The sequence below is a fragment of the Phacochoerus africanus genome, chromosome 10 (assembly GCF_016906955.1).
Source record: "Phacochoerus africanus isolate WHEZ1 chromosome 10, ROS_Pafr_v1, whole genome shotgun sequence".
NCBI lineage: Eukaryota > Metazoa > Chordata > Mammalia > Artiodactyla > Suidae > Phacochoerus > Phacochoerus africanus.
In genome coordinates this window covers 131,105,395-131,132,601 of record NC_062553.1, presented here as the reverse complement: position 1 = coordinate 131,132,601, position 27,207 = coordinate 131,105,395, and the positions used below count along the sequence as shown (strand labels likewise).

The window sequence follows — 27,207 nt, the reverse complement described above, 5'->3', positions numbered from 1 at the left end:
CACCTCCAAACCATTCAAAAATCCATGTCCTTGAAAGGTCTTGGATTTACAATGGTAAATCCGATTTAATAAACATGAACGTGGATTTGAACGTTACCAATGCCACTTGTCTAAATGACAAGCTGCTGCACATTTGGAATCACAAAACAGAGCTTTAGTCGAAATGGAGAGAAGCTGGCAGAACTCTTTGTGTGCCTGAACAATATAGCCTTGTCGCCAGAAATAAGTACAACTGTAAGGCAAACTTGGTTGCATATATTACCTTAATCTGTTATTTCAACCAAAAGAAACAAAAATCCATCCTATTTAATTCTATTTAGGACTGATTTCTGTAATATTTTTTCTTCTAATTCAGAGTTAATATAGTCTTTGTAAGAACTAGTCATTTCTCTCTCCCCCCCCCCCGCTTTTTTAGGGGACCCAGAGATGCCCTTCCAGGATGCTGAGAGCCAATCCTATTCACGAAAAAGCTAGTTAATGACATTGTACATAAGTAATGTTTTAACTGCAGAGGGCGTGTGTGTGTGTGTGTGTGTGTGTGTGTGTGTTGTAACCACAAAACCAGAGGGGGAAGTGTGGGAGCAAGTGGGTTGGGCAGTGGCACAAACCTCATGACACATCTCTCCGCCCCCTGTGTTGGTGGCGGATGTCTGGTGCAGCCTTTAAATTCGGGGGAGGTCCAGGCTGTCAGCAGCGAGCGGAGGCCAGAGGGCAGCACTGACAGCCGCATCAGCATTGCTCCCGGGACTGGACTCTTCGCGGGGCTGCAGACCAAGGTAAGCCTACAGCCCGCTGATGGTTGCTGTCGTAGGTAGGCAGTGTTTCATTTCACGGGGAAGGTCAAGTTGTCAGGAGAAGGGTTTAACCGCAAACGCTGTTAATCAGACTTAAATTGTTCTAAGAGTCTTTCCAACAAGCACGTCAGATCCAGGGCAGGGCAGATCTCCTGCAGGAAAGGTGACTGGCTATTTTGAAAGACAGTCAAATATAAAACTTAAAAATATGTCCACGGAGTCCTCAAAAGAATTATAACTACTTCTTGCCATCAGAAAAAAAATAAAATTCTATGCCTATGTATTATATGTAGCTACGATGGTATCTGCATCATTTTAAACGGACAGTTGATGGTGGAGACATTTAGAAGGAAAATAATATTTAGTGGTAATGTTAAGCTGGTGATAATGCTAATTTTTAATGACTTGACTTACCTGTTTTCAAGGGAAAAAAACGCTTTCTGAATATTTTCACCCCTGTATTTAGCTGTTAACATTTTCACCAAAATACCCACATGACATTATGAAGACTTACAAATAGAAAGGCTGTGAACTGCTCTCAGTGTTTAATTTTTCATTTCAAATTTTAGAACACCTTACTTAAATTACTAACTCTAGAGACAGCTTCATTTCACTTAAGTAGCACCTTTTAAATAATTTAAGCTGAAAAATCCCCTTTGAAATGCATGCTGGAAAATGGAGAAAGCAAGTTTCTTTCTCTCTTCTCTTTTATTTTCCCGCTTTCTCTTCATATTTTTCGTCTTTGAAAAAAAAATGTGTTCCCCTTCTAGCTTATTATTTTAATTAAAATACTGTTGATCTGTTTTTAGGTTTAGATGGCTGGAGATATCGGGTAGTGATGGCATAGCTCTGAAACTCTACATTTTTTTTATAAAAATTATGTGATTTTTTTAAATATTTTTTTTATTTTCCCACTGTACAGCAAGGGGGTCAGGTTATCCTTACATGTATAAATTACAATTACATTTTTTCCCCCACCCTTTCTTCTGTTGCAACATGAGTATCTAGACAAAGTTCTCAATGCTATTCAGCAGGATCTCCTTGTAAATCTATTCTATGAAACTCTACATTTTAAAGGGGACTAAATAAGATTTGTATGTAATCCCCCTCTCTCTTGCCTAACAGTAAGAGATGGAAAATAGAGGTGCCCCAACAAATATTAACTCAAAGGATCATAAAATTAAAAAGAAAAAATTTTTCTCTAAGTAGTAGAGAGTATTTCTATAGGAAAAAAAATATTTTTTTTTCGTGATTATTTTGTAATGTGGTGGCTTTGTTTTAACCTAGGAGAAGATCAAATATTTCTTACAAAATATTTTGCAGGAAAATCATTACCATGAGAATTGCAGTGATAGCCTTCTGCCTCTGGGGCTTCGCCTCTGCCCTTCCAGTGAGTACAGCTGAATCTTAAACAGAATTCCCCCAAATAAATGAATTGTGTGCTTCACTGTGCCAGGAACTCATTCTCACTGTAATCTTTCTTCCCATGTTCTATTTCAAAGGTTAAACAGACTAATTCTGGCAGCTCGGAGGAAAAGCTGGTGAGTATCTTTTAGGTTTATCATCTGGTTAAATTGTCGATGCCACTGGTGCAAGATATACTACAAACATGTGGCAATTTTACTTATTTCATAGTTAAACAAAATAAGTTAGAAGTATGTATTGAATACCTGCTACGGTTCTAGGCCAGTACCATGTACAGGATTGCTTTTAATTACTGTCATCTCCTACAACCAAACTAAATATTTTAATAGAATAAAATCTTGCTCTAGGCCATTATCATTTACGTAAAATGAGTTCTATGAACTTGTGTGGCTTTTTGTTCCCATGAGTCAACACACTGTTCCAGTAGCAAGAAATTCCATCTTTTGCTGTACTTGGGGGCAGGTCAAGTTTAAAATTCACCTCACACATTGGTGAGTTGGTATAACCAGAACAGTCCCAAGAGCTCCTAAGATATTTGCTAAGAAGGCCATCATAAAAAGAAAATCTATAGGCAGCAAGGTCCTACTGCAGAGCAAAGGGAACTATATCCAATCTCCTGGGATAGACCATGATGGAAAATCATATTTTAAAAGAATTTACTGAGTCCCTTTGCAGTACAGCAGAAATTGGCACAACATCGTAAACCAATTATACATTAATTTTGTAAAGAGAACAAAAGGAATGATATAAAATTTCTGTTGATTATAGGGAAAAAAGGAAGTCTATTTATGCTGTTTATATCCGCTGTGCTTGTCAGATGACTTCAGATCACATTTTTCTCACCAGGCATAAAACCAAGGCGAACTCTTGATTACAATGATTTGTAGCACCATTGCTGTACTGCCCCTCCCACCAGAGGGGAAACCGTGCCAGCCAGGCAACAGGCGGGCATTGTCCCAGGGAGCTTGGACAAAAAGGCACACAGAGTTCAATTCCAGAAGAACAGAATAAAGGCCAGTAGAGAGCTGCCTGGGGTCACACTGCAGTGAGATGGCTTAAAGAAGATGTTAGAAGTATCGCTGCGTGTGTTTGGGCATGCAAGTGGGTGTGTGTGAGTGTGTCTGTTTTCCAAACTGAGTTAAGAGCACAAGTACTGAATCACAGTAAGAAGCCAGAAAAGTAATATTTGCAGAGAAGACAGGGGTCATGCTGTTTAAGGCAGGATTTTGTGCCTTTTTAATAGACTAAACTATGGCCCAGGAAGCCGTGGCAGTGTAAGTTGTTCACGGACACTTGGGAGATAAGTAAAGAGTTGAGCCTTCTAGAATGCTAGAAATCTAGAGCCGGTAGGAAATATGGAAAGTCTCTAAAGAGAACCTCCAAAGAGGAGCACTGGTTACCTATGAGTGATATGAGGCCCCGGGCAGATTTTAGTTTGTTTTTCTTATCCATATGTTCTTTCTTTCTGTCATTTTAGGGCTGCACCAGCAGCATAGGGAGGCTCCCAAGCTAGGGGTCGAATCAGAGCTGCAGCGGCTGACCTACACCACAGCCACACAATGCCAGATCCGAGTTGTATGTGCAGTCTCCACCGCAGCTCATGGCAATGCCGGATCCTTCACCCACTGAGTGAGGCCAGGGATCAAACCTGCATCCTCGTGGATACTAGTCGGGTTTGTTACCACTAAGCCACAGTGGGAACTCCGGTTCTATTTAAAATTATACATTTATCCTATAAATATAGAAAAGCATGTATTACACCTATCATCCAAATATGTATAAAATACATCGAGGATAACATATTTATGCATATAGCATTTATGTAAATCTATATTTTAAAGAAAAGAAAGAGGGAAATTGTAAACTCAACTGGGCCAGTAGGTTTCACATGTTTTAATTCCAGGAGCCCTTTCTTTGAGCAAAAGCTTTCACAGAGGCCCGATATGAAGCTGCTCTGATTGAAGCCAGCCATGGGAAACTCAAAGGGCTACCGACTGGTTTCCTTCCTGCTTGTCCCCTCCTTGGTGGCTCTGAAGGAGCTCTTGGAAACCCCTGGGTAATCGTTTTCAGTGGCAGAAATGTGAAGTGATTACCCTTGGCCATGCAGCCTGCCCGATGACACCTGTTCATTGCAATTTCCGTTCCTAGCATATTATTGCCATGTTCCAGAAAAACGACTTGTCTACATGAAAGGCCTTCCCATTCGTGTCTTTGGCACCTTAAAGCAGTAAAATATTAGATTTCTGACTGTCCGCTAGGGGTGCCACTAGACCTATGTGACCAGCGAACACTCAAAATGTAGGCTGTGCCGTGGAGGAACTAAATTTGTTTAAATCAACTTCAATTTAAAGAGCCATATGTTTCATGGCCACCAAAGCCATGGAGAGTTTCTTCCTTGTTCCACAGAGAAAGAAAACAAGGAAGAGCAGGGCTAAATGAGGGCACCTCTGCTTCAGTTTGGCCTCATCTGAGAGGAATTTCAGCTGCCACACAGAGCACAGGAAAGCACAGTGTTAGCACCAGTGTGAAGAGCCCCTGGATTTGAACCCCGGCTCTGCCACTGACTCTCACTTGACTTCACTGTGGCTGAATGTCTCCTGATCTGCAAAATGGGATTGAGAATAATGAGGATGACACCTACTCCAGGATCAAGAGAAGGAATATTTATAAATAGTTTTGAAAGTATGCCTGGCTCACAGTCAGTGCTAAGTAAGAGTTTATTAAAGGAATGTTCCGGAAAGAAGACATTATGAAAGGTATATCTAAGGCTCTCTTTGACTGTGTCATGCTTGTTATGCTTATCCTAAGTTTTCAGGTTATCACTTAGAGATCCTTGCTTCTTTTTTCTAGAATGACAAATGTGCAACTCTTTTTTTGTAGCTTTCCAACAAATACACAGATGCTGTAGCCACATTGCTAAAGCCTGACCCATCTCAGAAGCAGACTTTCCTAGCACCACAGGTACTTTTGATTTTAACTGATTTTAAATATTAAAATTCTCATGGTTAAAGAGCAGCCACCACGAATTGTAACCACCAAGCAGGTCATTTAGCCTGATGAAATAGATCTTTCCTGCTGGTTGGTAAACATGAGCTTCGAGCAACTGATCTGCCATGTTGTCTTCCCTGCAAAGCCATCCACCGATGAGGCTAAAAAATAAGACCTGCTGTAGATGGAGAAGGCTAACTTCTGAATTTAAAAATTAAGCATGTATGATGTACACTGATCTGTGCCCTTCCTTCTTCAGAACACTATTTCCTCGGAGGAAACTGACGACTTCAAACAAGAGGTGAGTTTTCACTCTGAATCCAAGGTCCGGCATGTCACAGAGGGACCAAGGAAGCCATTCTTTCTCCTAGTGACACTGCCGGGGCTCAACTCCGGCAAAATTACGTTAGCAAATGATCCAGTAAATATCACGTCTAAAATTTGCTCACCAAAAGCGCAAGTATTTCCTAAATGTCAAAAATACCAGGTTTCTACAAATAAGTTTACTGTGGCAGGAAGTGTTGACTAATGTCTGTTTGAAATACTAAGCCTCTTGCAGTTATTTAAGGTATGTGGTTGATGTCATCTAATACCTAATAAGTATCTAAATAATGCCTACCAAAACAAAGATTTTGCCTCCAGGAACTTTTCTGTTCCTAACATTATAGTTTTTTAATAGCTCTTCTTTTTATTGGGACTATTAATATATTTCCTAAGCAAAGGGATAAGGTAAATCTGTCTTCCTTAAGATTCCATTTGAAGGTGCTAAGAATCTCTAATAAGGAAAGGTAGATAAATAGCCCAGTATATTTGCTAATCAGATGTTTAATAGACACGAACTGATTTTGAGCTGCAGTATATATATATGGATAACAGAGTCACTTTTAATTATCCGGACTAATAGGGAAGGGATTTTGGGTGTGGGGGTACACATTGCTGATATATGAATGCTCTGATCGCCTGAGAATTCTCATTTCAAATAGAAAAAGAAATTCCACAGTTAGTATCTGTATTTATTACATTATTGAATTCAGGAAATTGAATAATGTCTAATGTGAACAAGGAAAAACAGCGTTATTACGTACGTATCGTACTCAGATATTTGGCTTGGAAATACCGATGAAAATAATTTTTGTGAGAAAGCCAGAAAAAATGCCTAAATATGATGCCACTTATCATTGTGTTAAAAGAGAAATCAGAAGATGCTCGCTTTAGCTCCTAAAGGCCACTGAGTGCATTGTCATGACTGCAAAGATTCTCAAACGAAAGGAAGATAGTAAGCGGCAGATGCACTGTCGAGCTAAGGGGAAATTAAAAGCTCTTACACCCATGTTTCTGGCCATCTCGATATTTAGACCCTGCCAAGCAAGTCCAACGAAAGCCCTGAGCAAACAGACGATGTGGATGACGACGACGACGAAGACCACGTGGACAGCAGGGACACGGACTCCGAGGAAGCGGATCACGCTGACGACGCCGACCGATCCGACGAGTCTCATCATTCCGATGAATCCGACGAGCTGGTCACCGATTTCCCCACCGACACCCCAGCAACCGACGTCACTCCGGCTATCCCCACAGGAGACCCCAATGATGGCCGAGGGGATAGTGTGGTGTATGGACTGAAGTCGAAATCGAAGAAGTTCCGCAGATCCGAAGCCCAGGTAAATCCTGAAACAGACGCAGCCGATGGTTCCGAGGAGAGCCCTGTCCTAGGCAACCAGAATCGGCATGCTCATGGATTCGCTCACTCAGCCAGCATGACTACTTGAACACAAAACCTGTGTTTAAGTCCACATAATTTCTCCCTAATTGTGTCTCTCAATCACGAGGCAGTTTTTCCAAACCCTGGCTATAAAGCACTTATTCTATTCACTGTTTTAGATTTAAAAAGGACTTCCGAAAAGAGTAATTCTTTTCCATGCTATCATGGTCACGTTTTGAAATTCAATGCAGAAGAAGACTTGGAGAGGTGCAAATTACACTGACTCCACAGTCAAAGGATCTGAATTTGGCACATGGCTTTGCCATTTACTACTCACATTACTTTTTAACTTCTGATTCCCTTTCCCTTTATGTAAAACAGATGAGACCCGCCTCGTAGATTTCCTCACCTAGATAATGGATGTGCCTATTAAAGTAAAGGAGATGAGGGAGTAAAAGGACCTGGTGAAAAAAAAAAAAAGTACCATGCTGGTATTATTATTATTACTTCAGCCACATTTAGACATTTCTGTAGAATACACTGGCCTGAAAGTTAGAAAGCAGAAAAGAGCTGCAGTGTTCCCACCCCTGGCTGTTCATTTAATTCTTCTCCCATTTTTGCTGTGATTCAGCAGCCAGATGCCACAGAGGAAGACCTCACGTCACATGTGGAAAGTGAGGAGACGGATGGTACCCCCAAGGCCATCCTCGTTGCCCAGCGCCTGCATGTGGCTTCTGACTTGGACAGCCAAGAGAAGGACAGTCAGGAGACGAGTCAGCCGGACGACCGCAGTGTGGAAACCCGCAGCCAGGAGCAGTCCAAAGAATACACGATCAAGACCTATGAGGGGAGCAATGAGCATTCCAATGTGATTGAGAGTCAGGAAAATCCCAAAGTCAGCCAAGAATTCCACAGCCAGGAAGACAAGCTGGTCCCAGACTCTAAGAGCGAAGAAGACAAACACCTGAAACTTCGAGTTTCTCATGAATTAGAGAGTGCGTCTTCTGAGATCAACTGAAAGGAGAGAAATACAATGTCTTACTTTGCTTTTAGTAAAAAGAAAAAAATACATTATAGCGAGGTGGGAGAAAATATGAAAGGCTTATTTCTCAGCTTAGTTGGTGAATGTATATGTGTGTGGCTCTGGAAACAAATAATATTTTTGATCATTAGTTTAGTGTGTGGCTTCATGGTAACACCTTGTCAACTAAAAGCTTCAGGGTTTAGTCGACGGTCTTTCCGTATAAGAAATACAAGCCGTCGCTGATATGTAATGTTTGCTATCCTTTTATGAATAGAAATTTACGTAGAAGCAAACAAAACACTTTGACACACTTACAAGAGAGGATATAAAATTTCATGTCACTCTGATCTTTTGTTTTTTAAATTAGTGTATATTTTGTTGATTATTTTTGTTGGTGTGAATAAAATATCTCGAATGTAATGAGAGTTTGGTGGTGTCATTTGTGTTTCTTATTTGGTTTCCCACAGTTGTCTAGCAATTAATACACGTAGCCATTTTCATGAATGTGCTGGACTTAGTAGAGAGCAATCTATGACCTGCTGGATCAACCATACAGCCTCTGGCTGAGCTTAAGCTCCTAGTCAAGGAAACAGGAGCCAAGTGATGGGTGATATTCAGCCAGATACCCTCCAATCATGCAGGGATCTGTAGACCACTTTTGCTCAATGGGAGCAACCTTTTCTAATTTTCACCAAGCTGATATAAAAGCTAAGGAAAGCCTAGATGCAGTCACAGATCAATTTTATTGTTTCTTATCATTATGTATTCATTTTCTCCATATATCTCTTGCTTTGTTGCCCTTGGATGGCAGAAGTTCTGAAAAAGAATTACAGTGAAAACATAAAATCAATAGCATACAGGTAAACCAGTGATCACAGAAAATCCATAACCTTAACTTCTTGCAGCAACAACAAAATAAAAGAATGCAAATGAATATACTGAGCTCCCCTCAGAGTGAAGCAAGATAGGTGAAGGGAAAAAAGAAAGAATCATGAGCAAATAATAAAGTGTCACACACGCCTTGACAAATTTCAACACTTGTTCCTAATTTCATAATAATAGAACAAAAATTAAGGGAAACTTCCTTACCACGAGGAAATATTTTATATCTTAGCCTAAAAACTATCATCATACTTAAGAAACATTATAGACATTCCCATTAAGATCAAGGACAAAGCAAGTAGATCTGTTCTCTCCTCTGCTATGTAACATAGTTTTGGAGATAGAAGCTAATAATCACGAGCAAGGAGGTGCATAAGACTGAGAAATAATTTCTTTTTTTAATAATGATTTTTATTTTTTTCCGTTATAGCTGATTTACAGTGTTCTGTCAATTTTCTACTGCACAGCGAGAAGCCCCAGTCACACATAAATGTATACATTCTTTTTTCTCACATTATCATGCTCCATCACCAGTAACAGATGCAAACTATTGCCTTTGCAATGGATAAGCAATGGGATCCTACTGTATAGGACTGGGAACTATGTCTGGTCACTTGAGAAATAAGTTATTTCTTTATGTAGATTATGTAGTACTACACTTAGAAAACAGAGAATCAGTACTAAAAACAATAAGTAACTAGTTCTGATGGGTAGCATGATATGAAACTTAGCTAAGAACATACACACAAAAACTACTAACAAGGTTACTAGGGAATTAAATAAAAACCTACAGAACACTCTACCCAGTATTATGTGATAATCTAGGTAGGAAAAGAATCTGAAAGGGAATGAATGTGTGTACAGGCACAACTGAATTCACTTTGTTGCACAGCAGAAATTATCAAACATTGTGAACAGCTGCACTTTGATAAAACTTTAAAAAATGAAAGTTTTAATTAAAACATTAAAAATACTAACAGTGACGCTTTAAAATATTTAGTGTTATTTAATACAGAAACAAGAAAAAGATAAAATACTTAACAGGAAATGTGCCAAAACTATTTTGGAAAACCATGAAACATTCCTGCAAGCCAAAAAACAGCCTTAACCAAATGGAAAGATACTGTTTGTTCTCATACAGGAAAATGCAACGTCATAAAGATGTGACTTCTCCCTCAATAATACATAAACGTGGTGTAATTCCCAATAAAAATTAAAGTAAAAATTTTCCCCTGGAACAATGCAAGCTAATTTTACAGTTCATATAGAAAAATAAACATAACCACAATACGAAGGAAAATCCTAAAAAAAATAAAAGCCATGGGGGAGGAGTAGTCCTAACAAATATTAAATCAGACTACAAAGCCTCTCTAATAAAAAAACACTCTGGTACCAGCTAATAGAGTAAACCAGGAGTTCCTGTCGTGGCTCAGTGGTTAATGAATCCGATTAGGAACCATGAGGTTGCTGGTTCGATCCCTGGCCTTGCTCAGTGGGTTAAGGATCAGGCGTTGCCGTGAGCTGTAGTGTAAGTTGCAGACGCGGCTCCGAGCCCACATTGCTGTGGCTCTGGCATAGGCTGGCAGCTACAGTTCCAATTAGACTCCTAGCCTGGGAACCTCCATGTGCCACAGGAGCAGCCCTAGAAAAGGCAAAAAGACCAAAAAAAAAAAAGAGTAAACCAAAAAGCAAGTCTTCATTAGACCCCAAATCTACTAATGCTTTCATCTTGGCTGTTAGAAAGAAAGGTTTGTTTATAAGGTTCCCAGTCTTTAGTAGCCCTAAGAGACCAAGCTACCACCATCCTTGTTGTCGTCATTAGTCAAGTGCACTGGGCTCCAAAGGCACTTGCTTTTGTTGGCATTTTATCACAACCAAACACAGGTGATAGCTTTGTTAATTTCGTTGTCAGCTGCCGTAGAACACACACATCCCACTTCCCATTGGCAAGTGACTCAGCACTGTGCTCAAATCCAAGGGCATGACCAAGCTCATCCTGAAATTGCATCTTTGAATGGAGCTACCGTTAAAGAACGGTACTCTGTCAGTCACTCAGAAGGCAGGAAACACACCAGCAGTTTGAACAGGGAAAATTTTTTACATAAAGAATCATTAACTGGAAACGAAGTTAACCAGAGCAGATAAAAAGAAGAAGAAGAAACTTAATGACGCCATAGGATTGAGAGTACTCAAATAAGGGGCAATTTGGAAAGGGGGCCCTCTCCCCAAAGCTGAGATTTGGACTTCATTAAGGAGGGTGGAGCTACAGCCCAGAGGATGACAGAGAAGTGTGCAGTGTCATCCTGGGCCCCACCTGTCTAGAGCTGGTGTGCTCAAGTTGCCAAACAGGGCACGTCCCACTGCAGCACCAGTAGACTGAGGCTGGCAAGCAGGCAATGGAAACTGCCTGCCAGGGTGCCAGCAAAACCAGCTGAAGAGTCACCCCCAACACACACCCCGCACCCCTCTTTGGCTCTTTGAGCTGTTGCTGGGGGCTCTGTAGGAACAAGAAGCCCAAAAAGCCTGCAGTGTCCTTCCAGCGCCCTCTGCTGACAAAGCGTGCCAGTGTGCCAGCTGGCAAAGGAAACACCTTCACTTTACAGGGTCCAAGTCCAGTATCACTAAGTGGGGAGGAGGCAACAGACTCTGAGAAGGACAACAGTAATCGGAGAGATGTCACAGGCTCTTAGGGAAGAAGCTTCTTCCTGTTCTTGGGCAAAATGAATTAGAAAATAAATGTGGCAGACCTGTTTAAGCACGGAAGATGAAATGAAGTCATGACCAAGGGACCGAAGAGCAGACTTGAAGGGGGCTTCCATTAGCCAAAACTGGAGTAATTTGAGAATAAAAAGAATAATGGCAGTAATAAATGATAACAAATTGAATTTTTAAATTCCATGACTATATAGTGATACTCTAGGAGAGGGTATTTAAAAAGGTTTTCTTTGCAGATGAATTCCAGCTCATAATAACTGTTGAAGAAATAACAAAATGACAAGATCATTTTGCAGCTCACAGCGTAATATTGATTCAGGAAATGATCCCTAATGAATGTTAAAATCATCGCACAGATGGTTACTGGGACCAGGAGAGTCACCTGGCCTCAGAACACCACCCTACTAATTGCTCATTTCAAAGGAAGAAGATGATTTTGCTTTTTTGGAGGGAAAGGGGGTGACGTCCACAGCATATGGGAAGTTCCAGGACCAGGGATTGCATCCACACGGCAGCTGCAACCTACACCACAGCTGCACCAGCACTGGATCCTTAACTCATTTTGCCATAGCAGGAACTCCCAGGAAGAAGATGTTTTTAACTAGAGAGATTTAGAACTCACCCTCTTCAGCCAGAGTCAAACAGCTTCACTCATGGGACTACGAGATGTGTGCCACCCATTGTGACACAATAAGTCGCACCATCACCTATGAAGTGTTTTTTTAAAAAATGTTTAACGGATTCAGGAGTTCCTGTTGTGGTGCATCGGAAGCAAATCCGACTAAGAACCATGAGGTTGCAGGTTCAATCCCTGGCCTTGCTCAGTGGGTTAAGGATCCTGGGTTGTGAGCTGTGGTGTAGGTCACAGACGCGGCTCAGATTCCACAGCTTCTATTTGACCCCTAGCCTCAGGTGTGGCCCAGAAAAGACAAATAAAACAGAATAAAACAAACAAAAAAGTTTAATGGATTCAAATCAGAAGAAAACAAATGAATCTAGACATCAAACTACTCTGCGATATAACAGACCTGAACTTTCCAAAAAGTAGGGTTGCCATATAAAATACAGGACACTCAAATTTGAATTTCAGATGAACAACAAATCAGCTTTTAGTGTAAGCAAGGGGCATAGGATAGTAAAAAATGATTCATTGTTTATCTGACATTCAAATTAACTGAGCATCTGGGAAAGTTTTTATTTCCTAAATCTTTCAGTCCTACAAAAAAGTCAACGTGATGAGAGCAAAAGGGAGGGGAGTTTCTAGATTAAAAGCTTAAACAGAGCAACCAAGGGTAAAACAGGGACTTTGACTCCTGGATTAAGAAAGAAAATGATAAAAAACCCTTGAGGGAGAGTTATGGTCATTTGAATTTACACAATACTTTAGACGATATTAGGGAATTATTAATAATTTCCTTAGGTGTGGTCCTTACATTATGTTTATGAAAGTGAATCAGTCCTTATTCTTAAGAGACGTGCAATAAAGTATTTAGGAAAGCTTATGGGAAAACCTCTTACAGCAATCCTGAGAAAGAAAAAATAAAGCTGGAATCATCACTTCCTGATTTCAGATTATACTACGGTACTGGCATAAAAAGTCACAGAGACCAACGGATCAGAATTAGGAGCTACAAAATAAATCCATATATATATGATCAACTTGCCTTTGACAAGGGCACCAAAAATATTCAACAGGGAAAGGATAATCTCTTCCAAAAACAATGCTGGGAAAACAACGTCCACATGCAAAAGAAAAATCAGCCCCGAATCTTATACCATACTCAAAAATTAACTCAAAGTGCATTATACAGTGTTGGTAGAAATGTAAATTGGCACAGCCTTTATGAAAAACAGTTTGGAGCTCCCTAAAAATTTTAAAATAGAATTTCTGGAGTGCCCTTGTGACTCATCGGGTTAAGAACCCGACTATTAGCCATGAGAATGGGGGTTTGATCCTGGTTAAGGATGCGGTGTTGCCACAAGTTGCAGAGTTGGTTGAAGACACAGTTCCGATCTGGCGTTGCTGTGACTGTGATGTCGGCTGGCAGCTGTGGCTCTGATTTGACCCATAGCCCGGGAATCTCCATATGCCACAGGTATGGCCCTAAAAAGAAAAAAGAAAAAAAACAAAAACAAAACCTGCTGTATGAGCCAACAATCCCACTTCTAGATGTAGATACCCAGGGGAAATGAGATGAGTGTCTTGAAGAGATAGCTGCACGTCCATGTGCATTGCAACAGTACTCACAGCCACCAAACATGGAGCCATCTAAGTTCATCGACGGATGAATGGAGAAAGATGTGATATATGTGTATATATATATACATATATATTATTCAGCCACAAAAACAAGGCAATCCTGCTGTTTGCAGCAACATGGATGAACCTAGAGGACATAATGCTAAGTGAAACAAGCCAGACTCAGAGGGACAAATACGCAGTGATCACACCTATATGCGGAATCTAAAAAATTCAGATTCTTAGAACTGGAGAGTAGAACAGTCATTCCCAAGGCTGGGTGTGACAGAAACGAGATGTTGGTCAAGGGTACCAACTTTCGGTAACAAAGTCAATTAGTTCTGGAAATCTAATGTACGGCATGGCGATTATAGTTAATCATACTGTATTTACTTGAAATTTGCTAAGAGAGTAGGTCTTAAGTGGTCTCAACACAACACCACACACACAAACACCCGGTAACCATGTGAAGCGATGAATGTGTTAATTAACTTGATTTTGGTAATCATTGCACAATACGTATGTACATTAAATCACAATATAGTACAAATTTTTTTTAAAATCACACCATACAACCTAATTATATAAAAATTTTATATGTAAATCATATCGCAATAATGCCAGAAAAAAAAATGTAAGTAGATGAAGCCCCTCTGTTCAAAAACATACTCATATAATGATAAAATAATAATTACAATAAATCTTACATCATTTTTATTTCTCTTTGTTATAAGTGTTTCCCTTATAAACAGATGAATTTTTTAAAGAATTACAACATTACTGTCAAAGTAGAATTAAAAAGCAAATAGCATGCAATGCATCTACGAGTTTATTCTATATTGTTAAAAGTCCAATAAATATATAACTATTATGAATGATTATAGGCCAAATAACCAGGCAGCAAAATGTTACATAGCAAAAACTACTACAATCACAATAAATAATTGATGAAAACATAATAAAAGGAAAGTCTAGATGAACTGGGGTATAATGATGGTTTTTTTAGATATGATACCAAAGGCAGGATCCATGAAAGAATTTGTAAGCTAGGCTTCATTGTAATTTAAAACTTCTGCTCTTCAATAACAATGTCAAAAGAATGAGAAGACAAGCTACAAACGGGGAGAAAATATTTTGAAAAAACATATTTAATAAAGGACCGTCATCCAAAATATACAACAACTCTTAAAACAATAATAAGAAAGTAAACAACATGGTTAAAAAATGAAGCAAAGGCCTTAACAGACATCTTGGCTGTTAGAATGGCCAAAATCCAGAATGCAGACAACATCAAGTGTTGACAAGGGTCATGGCTGGTGCAAATGTAAAATAGTACAGCCTCTTTGGAAGATGGTCAGTCTTAGAAAACTAAACATACACTGACCACAGGATACAGTAATCACAGCCCTTGGTATTTACCCAAAGAAGCTGAAGACATATCCACACAAAAACACTGCACATGGATTTTTATAGCAACTCTATTCATAATTGTCAAAACTTGGAAGAAACCAAGATATCAGGTAGTAGGTGAATGGCTCAATAAACTATAGTGTTTTCAGCCAACAGCCATGAAAAGACATGGAAAACTTTCAAGCATATTACTAAGTGAAAGAGCCAATCTGAAAGTGTTACATACAATACCACTCCAACTAGATGACATTCTAGAAAAGGCAAAACTATGGAGACAGTCAAAAGATCCGTGGTTGCCAGAGGCTAGGGATGAGAGAGGGGTGAGTAGGCAGAACTCGGAGGATTTTTATGGTAGAGATACTCTTCCTTATAGACCAGAGTAATGGAGAGATCTCATTACAAATTTGTTCAAAACCATAGAATGTACAACACCAGAACTAAACCCTAATGTAAACTAGGGTTTACATTAGTTTTGAGGGATAATATTGTGTTAATATAGATTTGTCAATTGTAATAAACGTACCACTCTGATCAGGATGCTAATTACAAGGGAAGCTATGCATAAGAGGAGGCAGGGGTTATATGGGACTTCTTGGCATTTTCTTCTCAACTGTGCTGTGAAGCTGAAACAGATCTAAAACAGAGGCTTTAAATATGGGGGAAAGAACATAATAGTGGTGAAAATTTTAACACAGCACTTAAAATCACCTAGACTCACTTCGGAAAAAGATGACATACTCAACAGGCTATTTTGCCAGGGAGTTATACCGAAAAGAGCAGCTTTCATTCTAGGCTAATTCAACCCCACTCCTGAGGCATTACCTTTATGAGGTTCCTATTCAACATTCCATGTTTTACAAGGTTTTTCTACTTTCTTTTCTTTTCTTTTTTTGCTTTTTCGGGCCTCACATGCAGTATATGGAAGTTCCCAGGGGCCCCTAGGGGTCCAATTGGAGCTGCTGCTCTGGGACTACACCACAGCTCACAGCAACACCAGACCCTTCACACACTGAACGAGGCCAGGGATCAAACCCGAGTCCTCACGGATACAAGTCGGGTTCATTTCTGCTGAGCCACAACAGGAAGTCTCGGGTTTTCTACTTTGGATGTTAAGAATTTTAGAAATTCTCCACCCTGTGAGAGCATCAAGAATTTTTCCACCTGCTCCTTTCTGGTAATTCTTCCTCTTTCCTCAGATAAATTCTTCAAATGCCTTGAGGACTGAAGGGCAACACCCTGGAGAATTCTGGAGCTCTTTCCCTGTGCAGCTTTCTCCTCTCTGGGGGTCTGTGAATTCTACCCACCTTGGCTTCCCCACACTCTCAAATTATTCTGTCTTCTCAACTGAGGCAGACTGCTTTGTAACCTGCAGTCATTGTCTTGAGAATTACTGGAGAAGCCATAAGACTCACATTGTTTATATTTTTTCAAAGTTTACTATTCACTGCCTGTTGTCCAGTGTTCAAAAACATTCTTCATAAATTTTTAGTTTTTTTTTTTCAATTTATTTAAGGTAAGTGGTAATTATGTTTCTGCTGCTCCATCCGGGCTAGAAATAGACATCCTTTAAAAATAATGTAACTTTTAAAAAATGAAAAAGATCAAATAAAATATATAACCATGCAGGAGTGAAAATTGAGCTGGCATAATTCACAGGAGGAACTAAAGATGTTAAAGAAATAATTAGAAAAATAAAAGCCACATTTAAAACTTCCGAAACATAAAAGGTACAGTAACACGGGGACAAGATTTGTAAAAATCCTATTAAAAGCAAAACTAGAAAAGGACAAAAAGAGAAATCATTAGAAATAAGGTCATATGGAAATTAAACAGTAGTTCCAACATAAGCATAATTGGTATTCCTGGATTAAGAAAACAAAACAAGTGAAACAATATTTCAAAATTATAAAAGTAGAAAGCTTTTCTGAAATTAATGAAAATATTAATTTGCTGATTAAACCTGTACAATACTTCCCAGAAAAACTACTATGTATTCTTGGAATAGGATTTTTAAAAACTCACTAAGCAGGTAACTTTTAGACAGAAAAATGAAGTCATCAGCTAGGGCTCGGAGAAAAAAATGTGCACTTAATTGGCCCTCCTCCTTCTCCATAGCAACATTTAATGACAGAGGAAGGTGGAGAAATGTTTCCAGAATACTAAAAACAAGAGGGGAAAAAAAAAGATTGTGCCAAAATTTTGTGCCCAGCCCATTTGTTTTATGTTTATGGCAACAGAAAGGCATTCTCAATTTTGTACAGATTCTGGGAACAATGAGGCGTTAGTGAGTCCTTCTTAAAAAACAGAAACAAAAACTGCTTAACAAAAGAACATCTATCCCAAAAGCATTAAATCAAGGAGAGAACTCGGGAAAGGGCAGTTCCTATTTTAAAAGTACTTGTAATGAGTTTAAATATACAAAATAAATACATTTATTATTTTAGGAAAAATGAAAGTTTATAGGCTTTGGCTACATAAAATTTATTATTAATTTTTAAAAGTGTTTCAAGTGGAGAGTATATATTTGCTAATATCCTTAGCTTTCAGAAGAAGAGTTATAAGCTACCGAAAAAAAAACTGATGAATTAATTATGTAATTTAAAACATTGACATTGATATTCAAATTTACATTTGTAAATTATTTCAAAACATCTTTCAAACGGAAACCTGACATAAGCTCGATACAGCTCTATGATAAAATGATGCGTACCCCTTTATGAGTCGGACCAAAGTAGAGAATGGGACCAGAAAGAGTCATTAAACAAAACCATTAAAATTCACAAAATATCTTGTATAGCCAATGAGGAAGAGTGGGAGGGAAGCTACTGCGACCAAAGCAGGAAGGTAGTAGTAAAAGATTAAATACACAAATCAAAGGAACAGAACAGACCGTCTAGAAATAAAGTCAAATGTATATGGTCAATTGATTTTCAATAATGGTACAAAGATGATTTAATACAGAAAGGACCGTCTTTTCAACTAATAGTGCTGGAGCAGTTGGATATCCATGTGTAAAAAAAAAAAAAGAAAAGCCATCTATCCATACCTCACACCATATACAAAAATTATCTCAAAATGGACTATATGCCGAAATGTAAAATCTGAAATAATAAAACTTCTAGAAGAAAATATAGACGGAAATGTTTATGGCCTTAAGTGAAGCAAAGTTTTGTTAAGTATTACACAAAATTCACAATCCATAGGAAGAAATTTTCTTAAATTGGACCTTGCCCTTACAGAGTGGTTTAGCCTACTAGCCACCCTGTATGCCCCATTTAGCCTACTCAGCTCAGAGAAGGGGGACTAATCGTGTATTGATGTAGCATCTCATGAATATTATTAACATAACTCTTACCAGGCTGTACGATTCACTTCTATTCCAATCTATTAGTCAGTCCTACTTCAACTGCAAGAGACAGAAACTCTAACCTAAAATAAATTAATCGAAAAAGAATTCTTGGCTATCAAAGTCCAAGGATAGCTCGAGATTCAATTAGTGCCAGTTTCAGGAGCTCAAATGATTGCATCAGAATCTGGTCATTCTCCATCTCCTAGGACCCACCCGACACACAATGAATCAGAATCCTCAGGACCTAGACTCCAGACTCTTAAACAGCAACCAAAATCACATCAACCACCAACAATAAAAACCTTCAACCAACAATAAAAACCTTCCCAGATGAGTACCATACAACATTCATGGGGTAATTGCTTTATGTGTGTATGGCTTGTGTTTACAAGCTAATGACAAGCATCTTTCAGGCAAGGACAACTCCTTTTGCACCCTAATCGTATCTGAGATTATGCTAGAGGTATATAAAGCAGATATGCGATAAAGTCTGGTAGATCCTGGGAAAGCTGTAAACATCATCTACGTTGGCATCAAAGGCTTTGGGAAAAATTCTGATGTCCTTTTGGAAATCTGGGCTAGTGAAAGTAGAATTGTATTCAAAATGTTTGAACAACTATACCCAAATGGCGATAGTGAAGACGCTTGAGTTCGTGAAGAGAAAAGCCTCACAGAGTGTTCCAAAGAGCTCTATTCTTTGCCCTATATGATGCAAAATTCTTTTGAACGTGGATAAAGACATGTGCCTGAATCTGACAAAACTGGAATATGGCAAATCTTCAAAATGTATTTCACAACGTTCTCGAATAACATGGCCCCTCAAACATCACCACCAGTTCAATTTGGGTCTTCGTCCCCTCTCCACACTATACAGGCTTTTGTTCATATGTATATTGTTGGCTTCATTTTTTCCTTCAGCATAAATATTGTGGCTGCCAACTTGTCTAGACTTACATCCTTATAACTCCAAATCTAGTGCGAAGAAAAGCTTTTCCTTTCCAAGAACTCAGAAAAGACATTCTGTCCTGACTTCCATGGGACAGAACCAACTTCCACGCCTGTTCTTAAGGACCATATTCACAGGTGCTCAGGGGACATGATACTCTCGTTGGCTAAGCCTGGCATCCATGCCCACCACGTGGGAGCTTAGTGGGGGTGTTGGCCACATCTGAGGCCCTCAAGGACTCAGGATGGGGGAGGGGTGGTTTCCTGAGACAGTGTCATTACTGTTATAAGAAAGGGAAATGGCTACTGGGCTGCTAAACAAAACCCAGGTCTTACATGCCGACTCAGGAAGACCATTGCAGTAATGGTGGTAAATGCTAGGCTAAGTGTTTGCAAGGTAGAGGGGTAAGTTAATTCAAGCAGAGGGGCCAGGATTGTGGCTAAGCAAGTTTCCAAAAGGAGATGATACCCGTCTGGAGAGACTCACTAGTCTTTGCGAGGGCTCGGAAATGATGAAAAGATGTTTCCAGGCATCCTTTTTCATTTGTGTGTCTGTTTTATTCAGGTATAGTTGGTTTACAATATTGGTTTCAGGTGTGAGCAGCATGCTTGACTGAAAAGACTTGATCCTCTTGAAGGTGGGAATTATGTCTTATCTTTGACGTCCCAGAATTCCACATGGGGCCTGGCATCTGGAGGATACTCTATAAGTGTTTGGTGAATTTATTCATATTCCCTCATTCTGTCTTCAGCAAAAATTCCGTGGGATGAGTTCTCTGGTGGCCTAGAAATTAAGGATCTGGCTCAGGTCACTGCTGTGACGTGGGTTCAATCCCTGGCCCAGGAACTTCTGCATGCCGAAGGCCCAGCCCAAAAAAATAAATTCTGTGGGAATTTGGAAGATTCACATTTAACCTTATTATTCAGAGAAGGAGACTGAGAGAGAGGGATTAGGTCATCAAAAGCACAGTGCCAACCAACAATGGTGCCAAGGTAACCCCCCAGAAGCAGGGACATATCCAAACCAAATTCCAGACATGAAGACTACTACAGATCCTAACTTTGCATGATTAGAGCAGTAAAGTGAGAAATAAAACGAATGTTTTGGTATGGCTGGCAGTTCTTATAAAGCCCCAAACACCAGATTTTCTCCTGTTGAGTTCAGATGTCCAGTGTTAAGAATTCTATGATACAATGTGCTTGAATAAATAAGGACTGAGAAAAAAACTGCGAGGGAAACATGTTTGTTTGGGTGGGTTGCTAAGCAACACCACACATGCCAGAGATTCCTTTTGGATTTCCCCCTGGAAGGTGGAATCTGTGGGTATCCGTGGGTACTTCAGCTTGCATCTGCTTGACTGGTTCACCACGGAAAATACAAGCAAAACAGGAAACAACACAGGCAATTTTAACAACGCATAAGTCAGAAGTGTGGAGCACACCATGCATTCAATCAGACCAGACTGTTCGAAGGCTGCCTTTTCCATGGCTCCGCTGAGTGTCCTCAGTGGCACTGAGACTAAGGGGTGAGGGTTTACCGTGTGTCCCCAGAAGAACCTACCACACAGATGAAATAAAAGCAGAATAGCAACCAGGCTATGTTCTCGATCCCACACAGTATCTCAGGCCCTACAAACGACTGAAATTTGTCATAGGGCCATGAGACATAACAACCAGATAAAGAAAAATACAAGTTTGTGTACCTCGCTTATTGAATAAGAGAGAACGTCTCATGAGAAATTGCGGTTTTTTCGTTTTTTGTTTTTTGGGGTTTTTTTTTTGGCTTTTTGCCATTTCTTGGGCTGCTCCCATGGCATATGGAGGTTCCCAGGCTAGAGGTTGAATAGGAGCTATAGCTGCCAGCCTACACCACAACCACAGCCACGCCAGATCCTAGCCTCATCTGCAACCTACACCATAGCTCGCGGCAACGCCGGATCCTTAACCCACTGAGCAAAGTCAGGAATCGAACCCACAACCTCATGGTTCCTAGTTGCGTTCGTTAACCACTGCACCACGACGGGAATGCCAAGAAATTGCGTTTTAAGATGGGTACTAAAGGGAAGAATCTGAGGGAAGGGAGAGAAATTTATAGCCTCAGGACCTGCTTGAGCAAAAGCTAGGCTCTCTGAAGCGGAAAAACCTGTCCAGGTGAAAGCAGGAAACAGAACAGAGTGAACCAGAGAGAGTGAATAAGGATTTGAACAGGGTACATATTAAACAGCCGGTGAAGAATTTATGAAGTCTAGCATGGAAATTATTAGTGAAACTCCCAGAACATAGTATTTGAAGTTGCTATGGATCCAGAGTTCCCTGGTGGCCTAGCAGTTAAGAATCTAGCATTGGAATTCCCGTCATGGCCCAGTGGTTAACGAATCCGACTAGGAACCATGAGGTTGCGGGTTCGATCCCTGGCCTTGCTCAGTGGGTTAAAGATCCGGCGTTGCCGTGAGCTGTGGTGTAGGTCACAGATGCAGCTCGGATCCCACGTTGCTCTGGCTCTGGCTTAAGCTGGTGTCTACAGCTCTGATTAGACCCCTGGCCTGGGAACCTCCATTTGCTGTGGGTGCGGCCCTAGAAAAAGACCCCCAAAAATAAATTAATTAATTAAATTAAATTAAATTAAAAATAAATAGGCCTTTAAAAAAAAAAAAAGAGCGAGAATATGGCATTGTTGGAATTCCTGTTGTGGCACAGCGGAAACAAATCTGACTAGGAACCATGAGGTTGCGGGTGTGATCCCTGGCCTTGCTCAGTGGGTTAAGGATCCAGTGTTGCTGTTAGCTGTGGTATAGGTCACAGATATGGCTCTGATCTGGTGTTGCTGTGGCTGTGGTGTAGACTGGCAGCTACAGCTCCGATTCAACCCTTAGCCTAGGAATCTTCATATGCTGTAGGCCCTAAAAAGCAAAAAAAAAAAAAAAAAGAAAATGGCATTGTCACTGGTGAGGCTCAGATCATTGCTGTGCCACAGGTTCAATCCCCGGCCGGAGAATTTCTGCATGTCATGAGCATGGCCAAAAAATGATGCAATGACTCAACTGCTATCCAAGTTACATTACACAAATATTGCTGTGCATTTTTAAAAATCACATTTCTTTCCATGATTTATGATTCAAATTTCAGGTAAGCACACATCTGAGTCTGAACCATGTATGTGTGGACACATTTTCAATCCATCCACATTCTTTGGGGACAGGAGTTACAGTCTTCGAAAGAATATTTCATATTTGAAGACAACGACACTGTAAAAGGGGGCATTTTATTATTATTCGTTGCAGAACAAAGTCTGTCCCCCTTGCCGCGCATCTGAGACTTTCCACGATCTGGCCCTGCCTACCTTTCTCTCCCATGCCAGTCTGAGTACGTGCTCCTTTCAACACCTTCTCATGCTGAGAACCTTCACTACCGACTCAATGCTAAATTATTATTATTATTATTATTATTATTATTATTATTATTATTATTATTATCTTGCCTTTTCTAGGGCTGTTCCTGCGGCATATGGAGGTTCCCAGGCTAGGGGTCTAATCAGAGCTGTAGCCACTGGCCTACGCCAGAGCCACAGCAACTCGGGGTCTGAGCCATGTCTACAACCTACACCACAGCTCAGGGCAACGCCGGATCCTTAACCCACTGAGCAAGGCCAGGGATCAAACCCGTGTCCTCATGGATACTGGTTGGGTTTGTTAACCACTGCGCCACAACGGGAACTCCTGCTAAATTATATCCTCCAATCTATTGTTACTTAGACTCCAAGTATGAATCTCAATGAGCAATAACTCCCTAAGGGATCTATCCACATAGTATTTTTGTTTTGCATATTCTGTCTAAAATAATAATATTATTTCCTATGCATGGTAAATGCACAGAATTTAAAGCCAATCCATGGTTAGTAATTTAGTTAATGTATTTGCTATTCCTTGGGATTGTTTTCCCACTCAGCATTCTCTTCTTTATGTCTTTGGACTCTAGGTCAGCTAGCAGAAGACAGTAAGAACAAACAAACAAACAAAAAAAATGAATAAGCAGAAATCAATTGTCTTCTAAACCTTGAACTCTAGAAAATCAAAATATCCTTGGGGAACAAATAGCACAAAATTGAAAAGAGCATTTTGAGCAGTGACTATAATAGCCTCCTGAGGGCATAAGATATACCAAGGGCCCTTGGAGCCCGAGGAGAAGTGGCGGTAAAAAATTAAGTTAAAAAGAGTTCTATGTGAGGAATTAAGTCAGCAGTCTAGCTGTGTGCTTTAAAATGGTCACACCATGGAGTTCCTGTTGTGGCTCAGCAGGTAAAGAACCCAACACCCGTATCCTTTTGAGGATGTGGGTTCAATCCCTGGCCTTGCTGAGTGGGTTAAGGATCTGGCATTGCCATGAGCTATGGTGTAGGGAACAGATGCAGCTCGGATCTGGCATTGCTGTGGCTGTGGTGTTGACTGGCAGCTACAGCTCCAATTCACCCCCTAGACTGGGAACTTCCATGTGCCACAGGTACTGCCCTCAAAAGAGAAAAATTACTGATTGCCCCTGACTATATCCATCCATTCGTCCAACAAATCCACGGAGCATGCAAGCTCTTTAAGGGCAGGCATTTCCCCTGTGTCACTGCTTGCACTCTCTCCTGGTGTTATGCCTGGCACCTAGTAGCTGCTCAGTATTTGTTGTGGCATTGGACAGACTTCCAAATATGGAATTATAGTAGATGAAAAAAAAATTTTTTTAAAGAGTACTTCTTTTTTTTTTTTTGTCTTTTTGCCTTTTCTAGGGCCGCATCCTTGGCATGTGGAGGTTCCCAGGCTAGGGGTCTAATCGGAGCTGTAGCCACTGGCCTACACCAGAGCCACAGCAATGCGGGATCCGAGCCACGTTTGTGACCTACACCACAGCTCATGGCAATGCTGGATCCTTAACCCACTGAGTAGTGCCAGGGATCGAACCTGCAACCTCATGATTCCTAGTCGGATTCGTTAACTACTGCACCACAACGGGAACTCCTAGATGAAAATATTTATCATAAGTAAGATACAAGAGCTAATAATGAGCACTTACCATGTGCCAGGCAGGGTTCCGACGCCTTACATGTATTAATTCACCTGATCTTCACAACAACCCTGTGCAGGGAACACTATTATTATCTCCATTTTCACAGGCACAACTTGGGAAAGCCACTCACCCCAGGTCAACAGCTGGGACGTGGTTCAGAATTAGCACACTGGCAGGCACAAGACAAAGCGCTAGTCGGACTCAAGGACCACAGACGTTTCTTCCAGACCTGGGGTTGAAGGCAATGGCATCGTGGGTGACCATTAAGTGCTAGGAGTATGGCAGAAAGGTTTTATGAAACCCCATTCATTCGGAACATATTGGAGCCTCGCAAGCTTAGGCTGCCCCAGAATCCTCTGAGAAGATTCAGAATTTTAGGCCTGAAATCCTGGAATTTCTGAATCTATAAGGTTGCCATTGGGGACACTTGGAGTGGAATCTACTTTTTTTTATTATTAGCAAGTGTCATGCATGATGCAGATAATCACATGATTAAAATACTGCACTAGGCCTACTGTTCAACAGAACCCTTTGGCTGAGATTCTGTACTCTGTTCTCGAGCCTGGCTCTCCTCTGGCCGGGTGTCTCTTGGGAAGTCTTTGACTATGCCCTCTAGTATTGCTCTCTTGGGGGCACTGGCATCCTTAGAAGTTCCTTGGATGACAGGCATCACCCAGGACAGTTATTTCTGGTTGGTCTGTCTCTTCTTGAGGGCAGAGGCCACGTCATACTCCGCTCTACACACCAGCTCCCAATCCAGTGCCTAGGAAATGTCTTCAGAAGGAATTGATGAATGGCAGGAGCCAGGCCTATGCCTCAGCCCCATCAGCTCCACCCTTGAGAAGCTCGCTGTTAAATGAAGGACACAGATACCCCAATAGGTAAATTGCATGATCAGGTGACGAGCGGCCATAATAATCCAAGTACAAGCAGCGCATGTTCTGAGTGCACAGGGAACTGGTGACAGGTGCTACACATATGGATGTGCAGGATGGGAAACCAGGCAAGAAAACTAAAATTTGGGTGGTTATGGGCTGAACTGTGTCCCCATCAGAAATTCATATTTTAAGGTCCAACACCCCCATCCCACCCCATCAGAGTACTCCAGAATGTACTGAGGTAGGGTCTTTGAAAAGGTCATGAAGTTATAAGTGAGATCATTAGCATGGGCCCTAAACAAATCTGATTGGTGTCCTCGTAAGAAGAGGAAACTGGGACACAGACACAGAGGGAAGACGACATGAAGACAGAGTGAAGGCTGCATCCCATCTACAAGCCCAGGAGCAAGGCCTCAGAAGAAACCAACCCTGCCCACACCTTGATCTTAGACTTCCAGCCTCTGGAATTGTGAGAAAAATTAATGTCTGTGGTTAGAGACACCCAGTCTGTGGTACTCCATTATGACAGCCCTAGAAGAAAAAAATGTATACACACACACATATATGTGTGTGTGTGCATATATATATTTATAAATATATATACATATAAAAATATATATATACCTTATACACACACACATAGAAGAAGGTTTTGAAAATTCACTAAATCAAGATATGGACATTAAATGTTAACCTTTAAGCTGGCAGAAGCCTCCACAGGTGTCGAAGCATCAATGCAATGTGACACAAGCAGGTTTGGTTCTGGAAACACAATTTGGAAACAGTGGGGACCCCAAAGTGAAGGATGATGGTGGACCTGACAGACTAAAACAAGCCATAGGGGTTCTGGGCTAAGTTACTGCCAATGGGAATAAGCAACAGAGGTCCTATCAGGGAGACATTTGTGGGGCAGAAGTAACACAAGTCGGGGGAAATGAGGTGTAGGCGAAGAGGAGAAAGGTGAGGCAATCCTGCAGAAGTGGGAGTGAGGATGCCTCAGATCTCACCTGGGGATGCAGGAGGTGAGGCAGGCTGGAAAGAAGAGGGGGAAGGATCAATTTAGTTTGGGATGGGTGCAGTTGGAGACAGCTGCCAAGCATCGAGCTGGATGTGCTCCACAGAGCGGGAATTAAGCGCCGGAGCTCGGACCTGGCATGCGATTCTGTTACTCCCAGGTCAGTCCCGGCTGCAGCAGATGCGGTGGTGGGAAGGGGACGGCTGAGATCACGCGGAGCACCAGCGACCCGAGAGCCCCAAGGCCGAATCCTTGCGGTTCCCACAATGTGTGGAGAGAGGAGCCAACCAAAGATTAAAGAAACCATCCGAAAGGCAGCAGAGTCGGGACGAGGAGGGCCGCCAAGGGCCAAGTTAGTCAGCGTTAGGGGCTAGTTGGTCGTTTTCAAGTCAAAGCTTTCCTTTGCCTCCGCTGCAGACCAGCGCAGGCTGGATTTCGCCTGTTCGCACCACCGTCCCTAAAATGGTTCACCCCTCTCCCCGCACTTTGGTAAATCGAGGCAGAAGTGGCTCGGGGGGGGGGGGGGGGGGGGGGGCGGGGGGGGGGCGGGACGGAGACCCAAGCCTTATCTCAGGGTCGCGCAGCCAGGGACAGCTCCAGAAGCCCTTTGCTCGCGGGTGGACGGACGGCTCGGCGAGTCCCTCCCCGTCCGAGCCCTTCCACCCGAAAGGAACGCGGCCGCCCGCGCCGGTGCTCAGGCTGCACTTGGAACGCGGACCCGGGCGCCGCGCGCCGAGCGCGCGGACCACGGGGGCGGCTGCCTTGCGCCTCCCCCTGCAGCGCGCGGCG

At 41.3% G+C, this 27,207-nt stretch overlaps 1 protein-coding gene and 1 long non-coding RNA gene across 3 annotated transcripts; one reads left to right on the top strand and one right to left on the bottom strand.

Annotated features, from left to right (window-relative positions):
* Positions 1–672: 672 nt before the first annotated feature.
* On the top strand, positions 673–8,356 carry SPP1 (secreted phosphoprotein 1). Of its 2 annotated transcripts, none has more exons than XM_047798045.1 (7): positions 673–776; positions 2,118–2,184; positions 2,297–2,335; positions 5,100–5,180; positions 5,467–5,508; positions 6,563–6,871; positions 7,547–8,356. In XM_047798045.1, exons 2-7 carry the CDS (start codon positions 2,131–2,133, stop codon positions 7,928–7,930), a joined length of 909 nt encoding a protein of 302 aa, XP_047654001.1. In that variant the 5' UTR covers positions 673–776; positions 2,118–2,130; the 3' UTR covers positions 7,931–8,356. The 2 variants fall into 2 exon arrangements, with proteins under 2 accessions (XP_047654001.1, XP_047654000.1); XM_047798044.1 differs by having other exon boundaries at positions 676–776; positions 7,544–8,356.
* Positions 8,357–19,986: 11,630 nt separating this feature from the next.
* LOC125137346 (uncharacterized) lies at positions 19,987–26,932 on the bottom strand. Its single transcript, XR_007137407.1, has 3 exons — positions 26,411–26,932; positions 24,656–24,754; positions 19,987–20,260 (listed from the first exon to the last, which is right to left on the bottom strand). It is a non-coding gene; the product is annotated as an uncharacterized LOC125137346 (long non-coding RNA).
* Positions 26,933–27,207: the final 275 nt, after the last annotated feature.

Bases quoted from the DNA above. Each gene is read 5' to 3' on its own strand.
- SPP1 (XM_047798044.1), top strand. From the start codon at position 2,131: ATGAGAATTGCAGTGATAGCCTTCTGCCTCTGGGGCTTCGCCTCTGCC. The intron at 2,185-2,296 runs GTGAGTACAGCT...TCTATTTCAAAG, and splicing joins GCTTCGCCTCTGCCCTTCCA to GTTAAACAGACTAATTCTGG. The intron at 5,509-6,562 runs GTGAGTTTTCAC...CTCGATATTTAG, and splicing joins CTGACGACTTCAAACAAGAG to ACCCTGCCAAGCAAGTCCAA.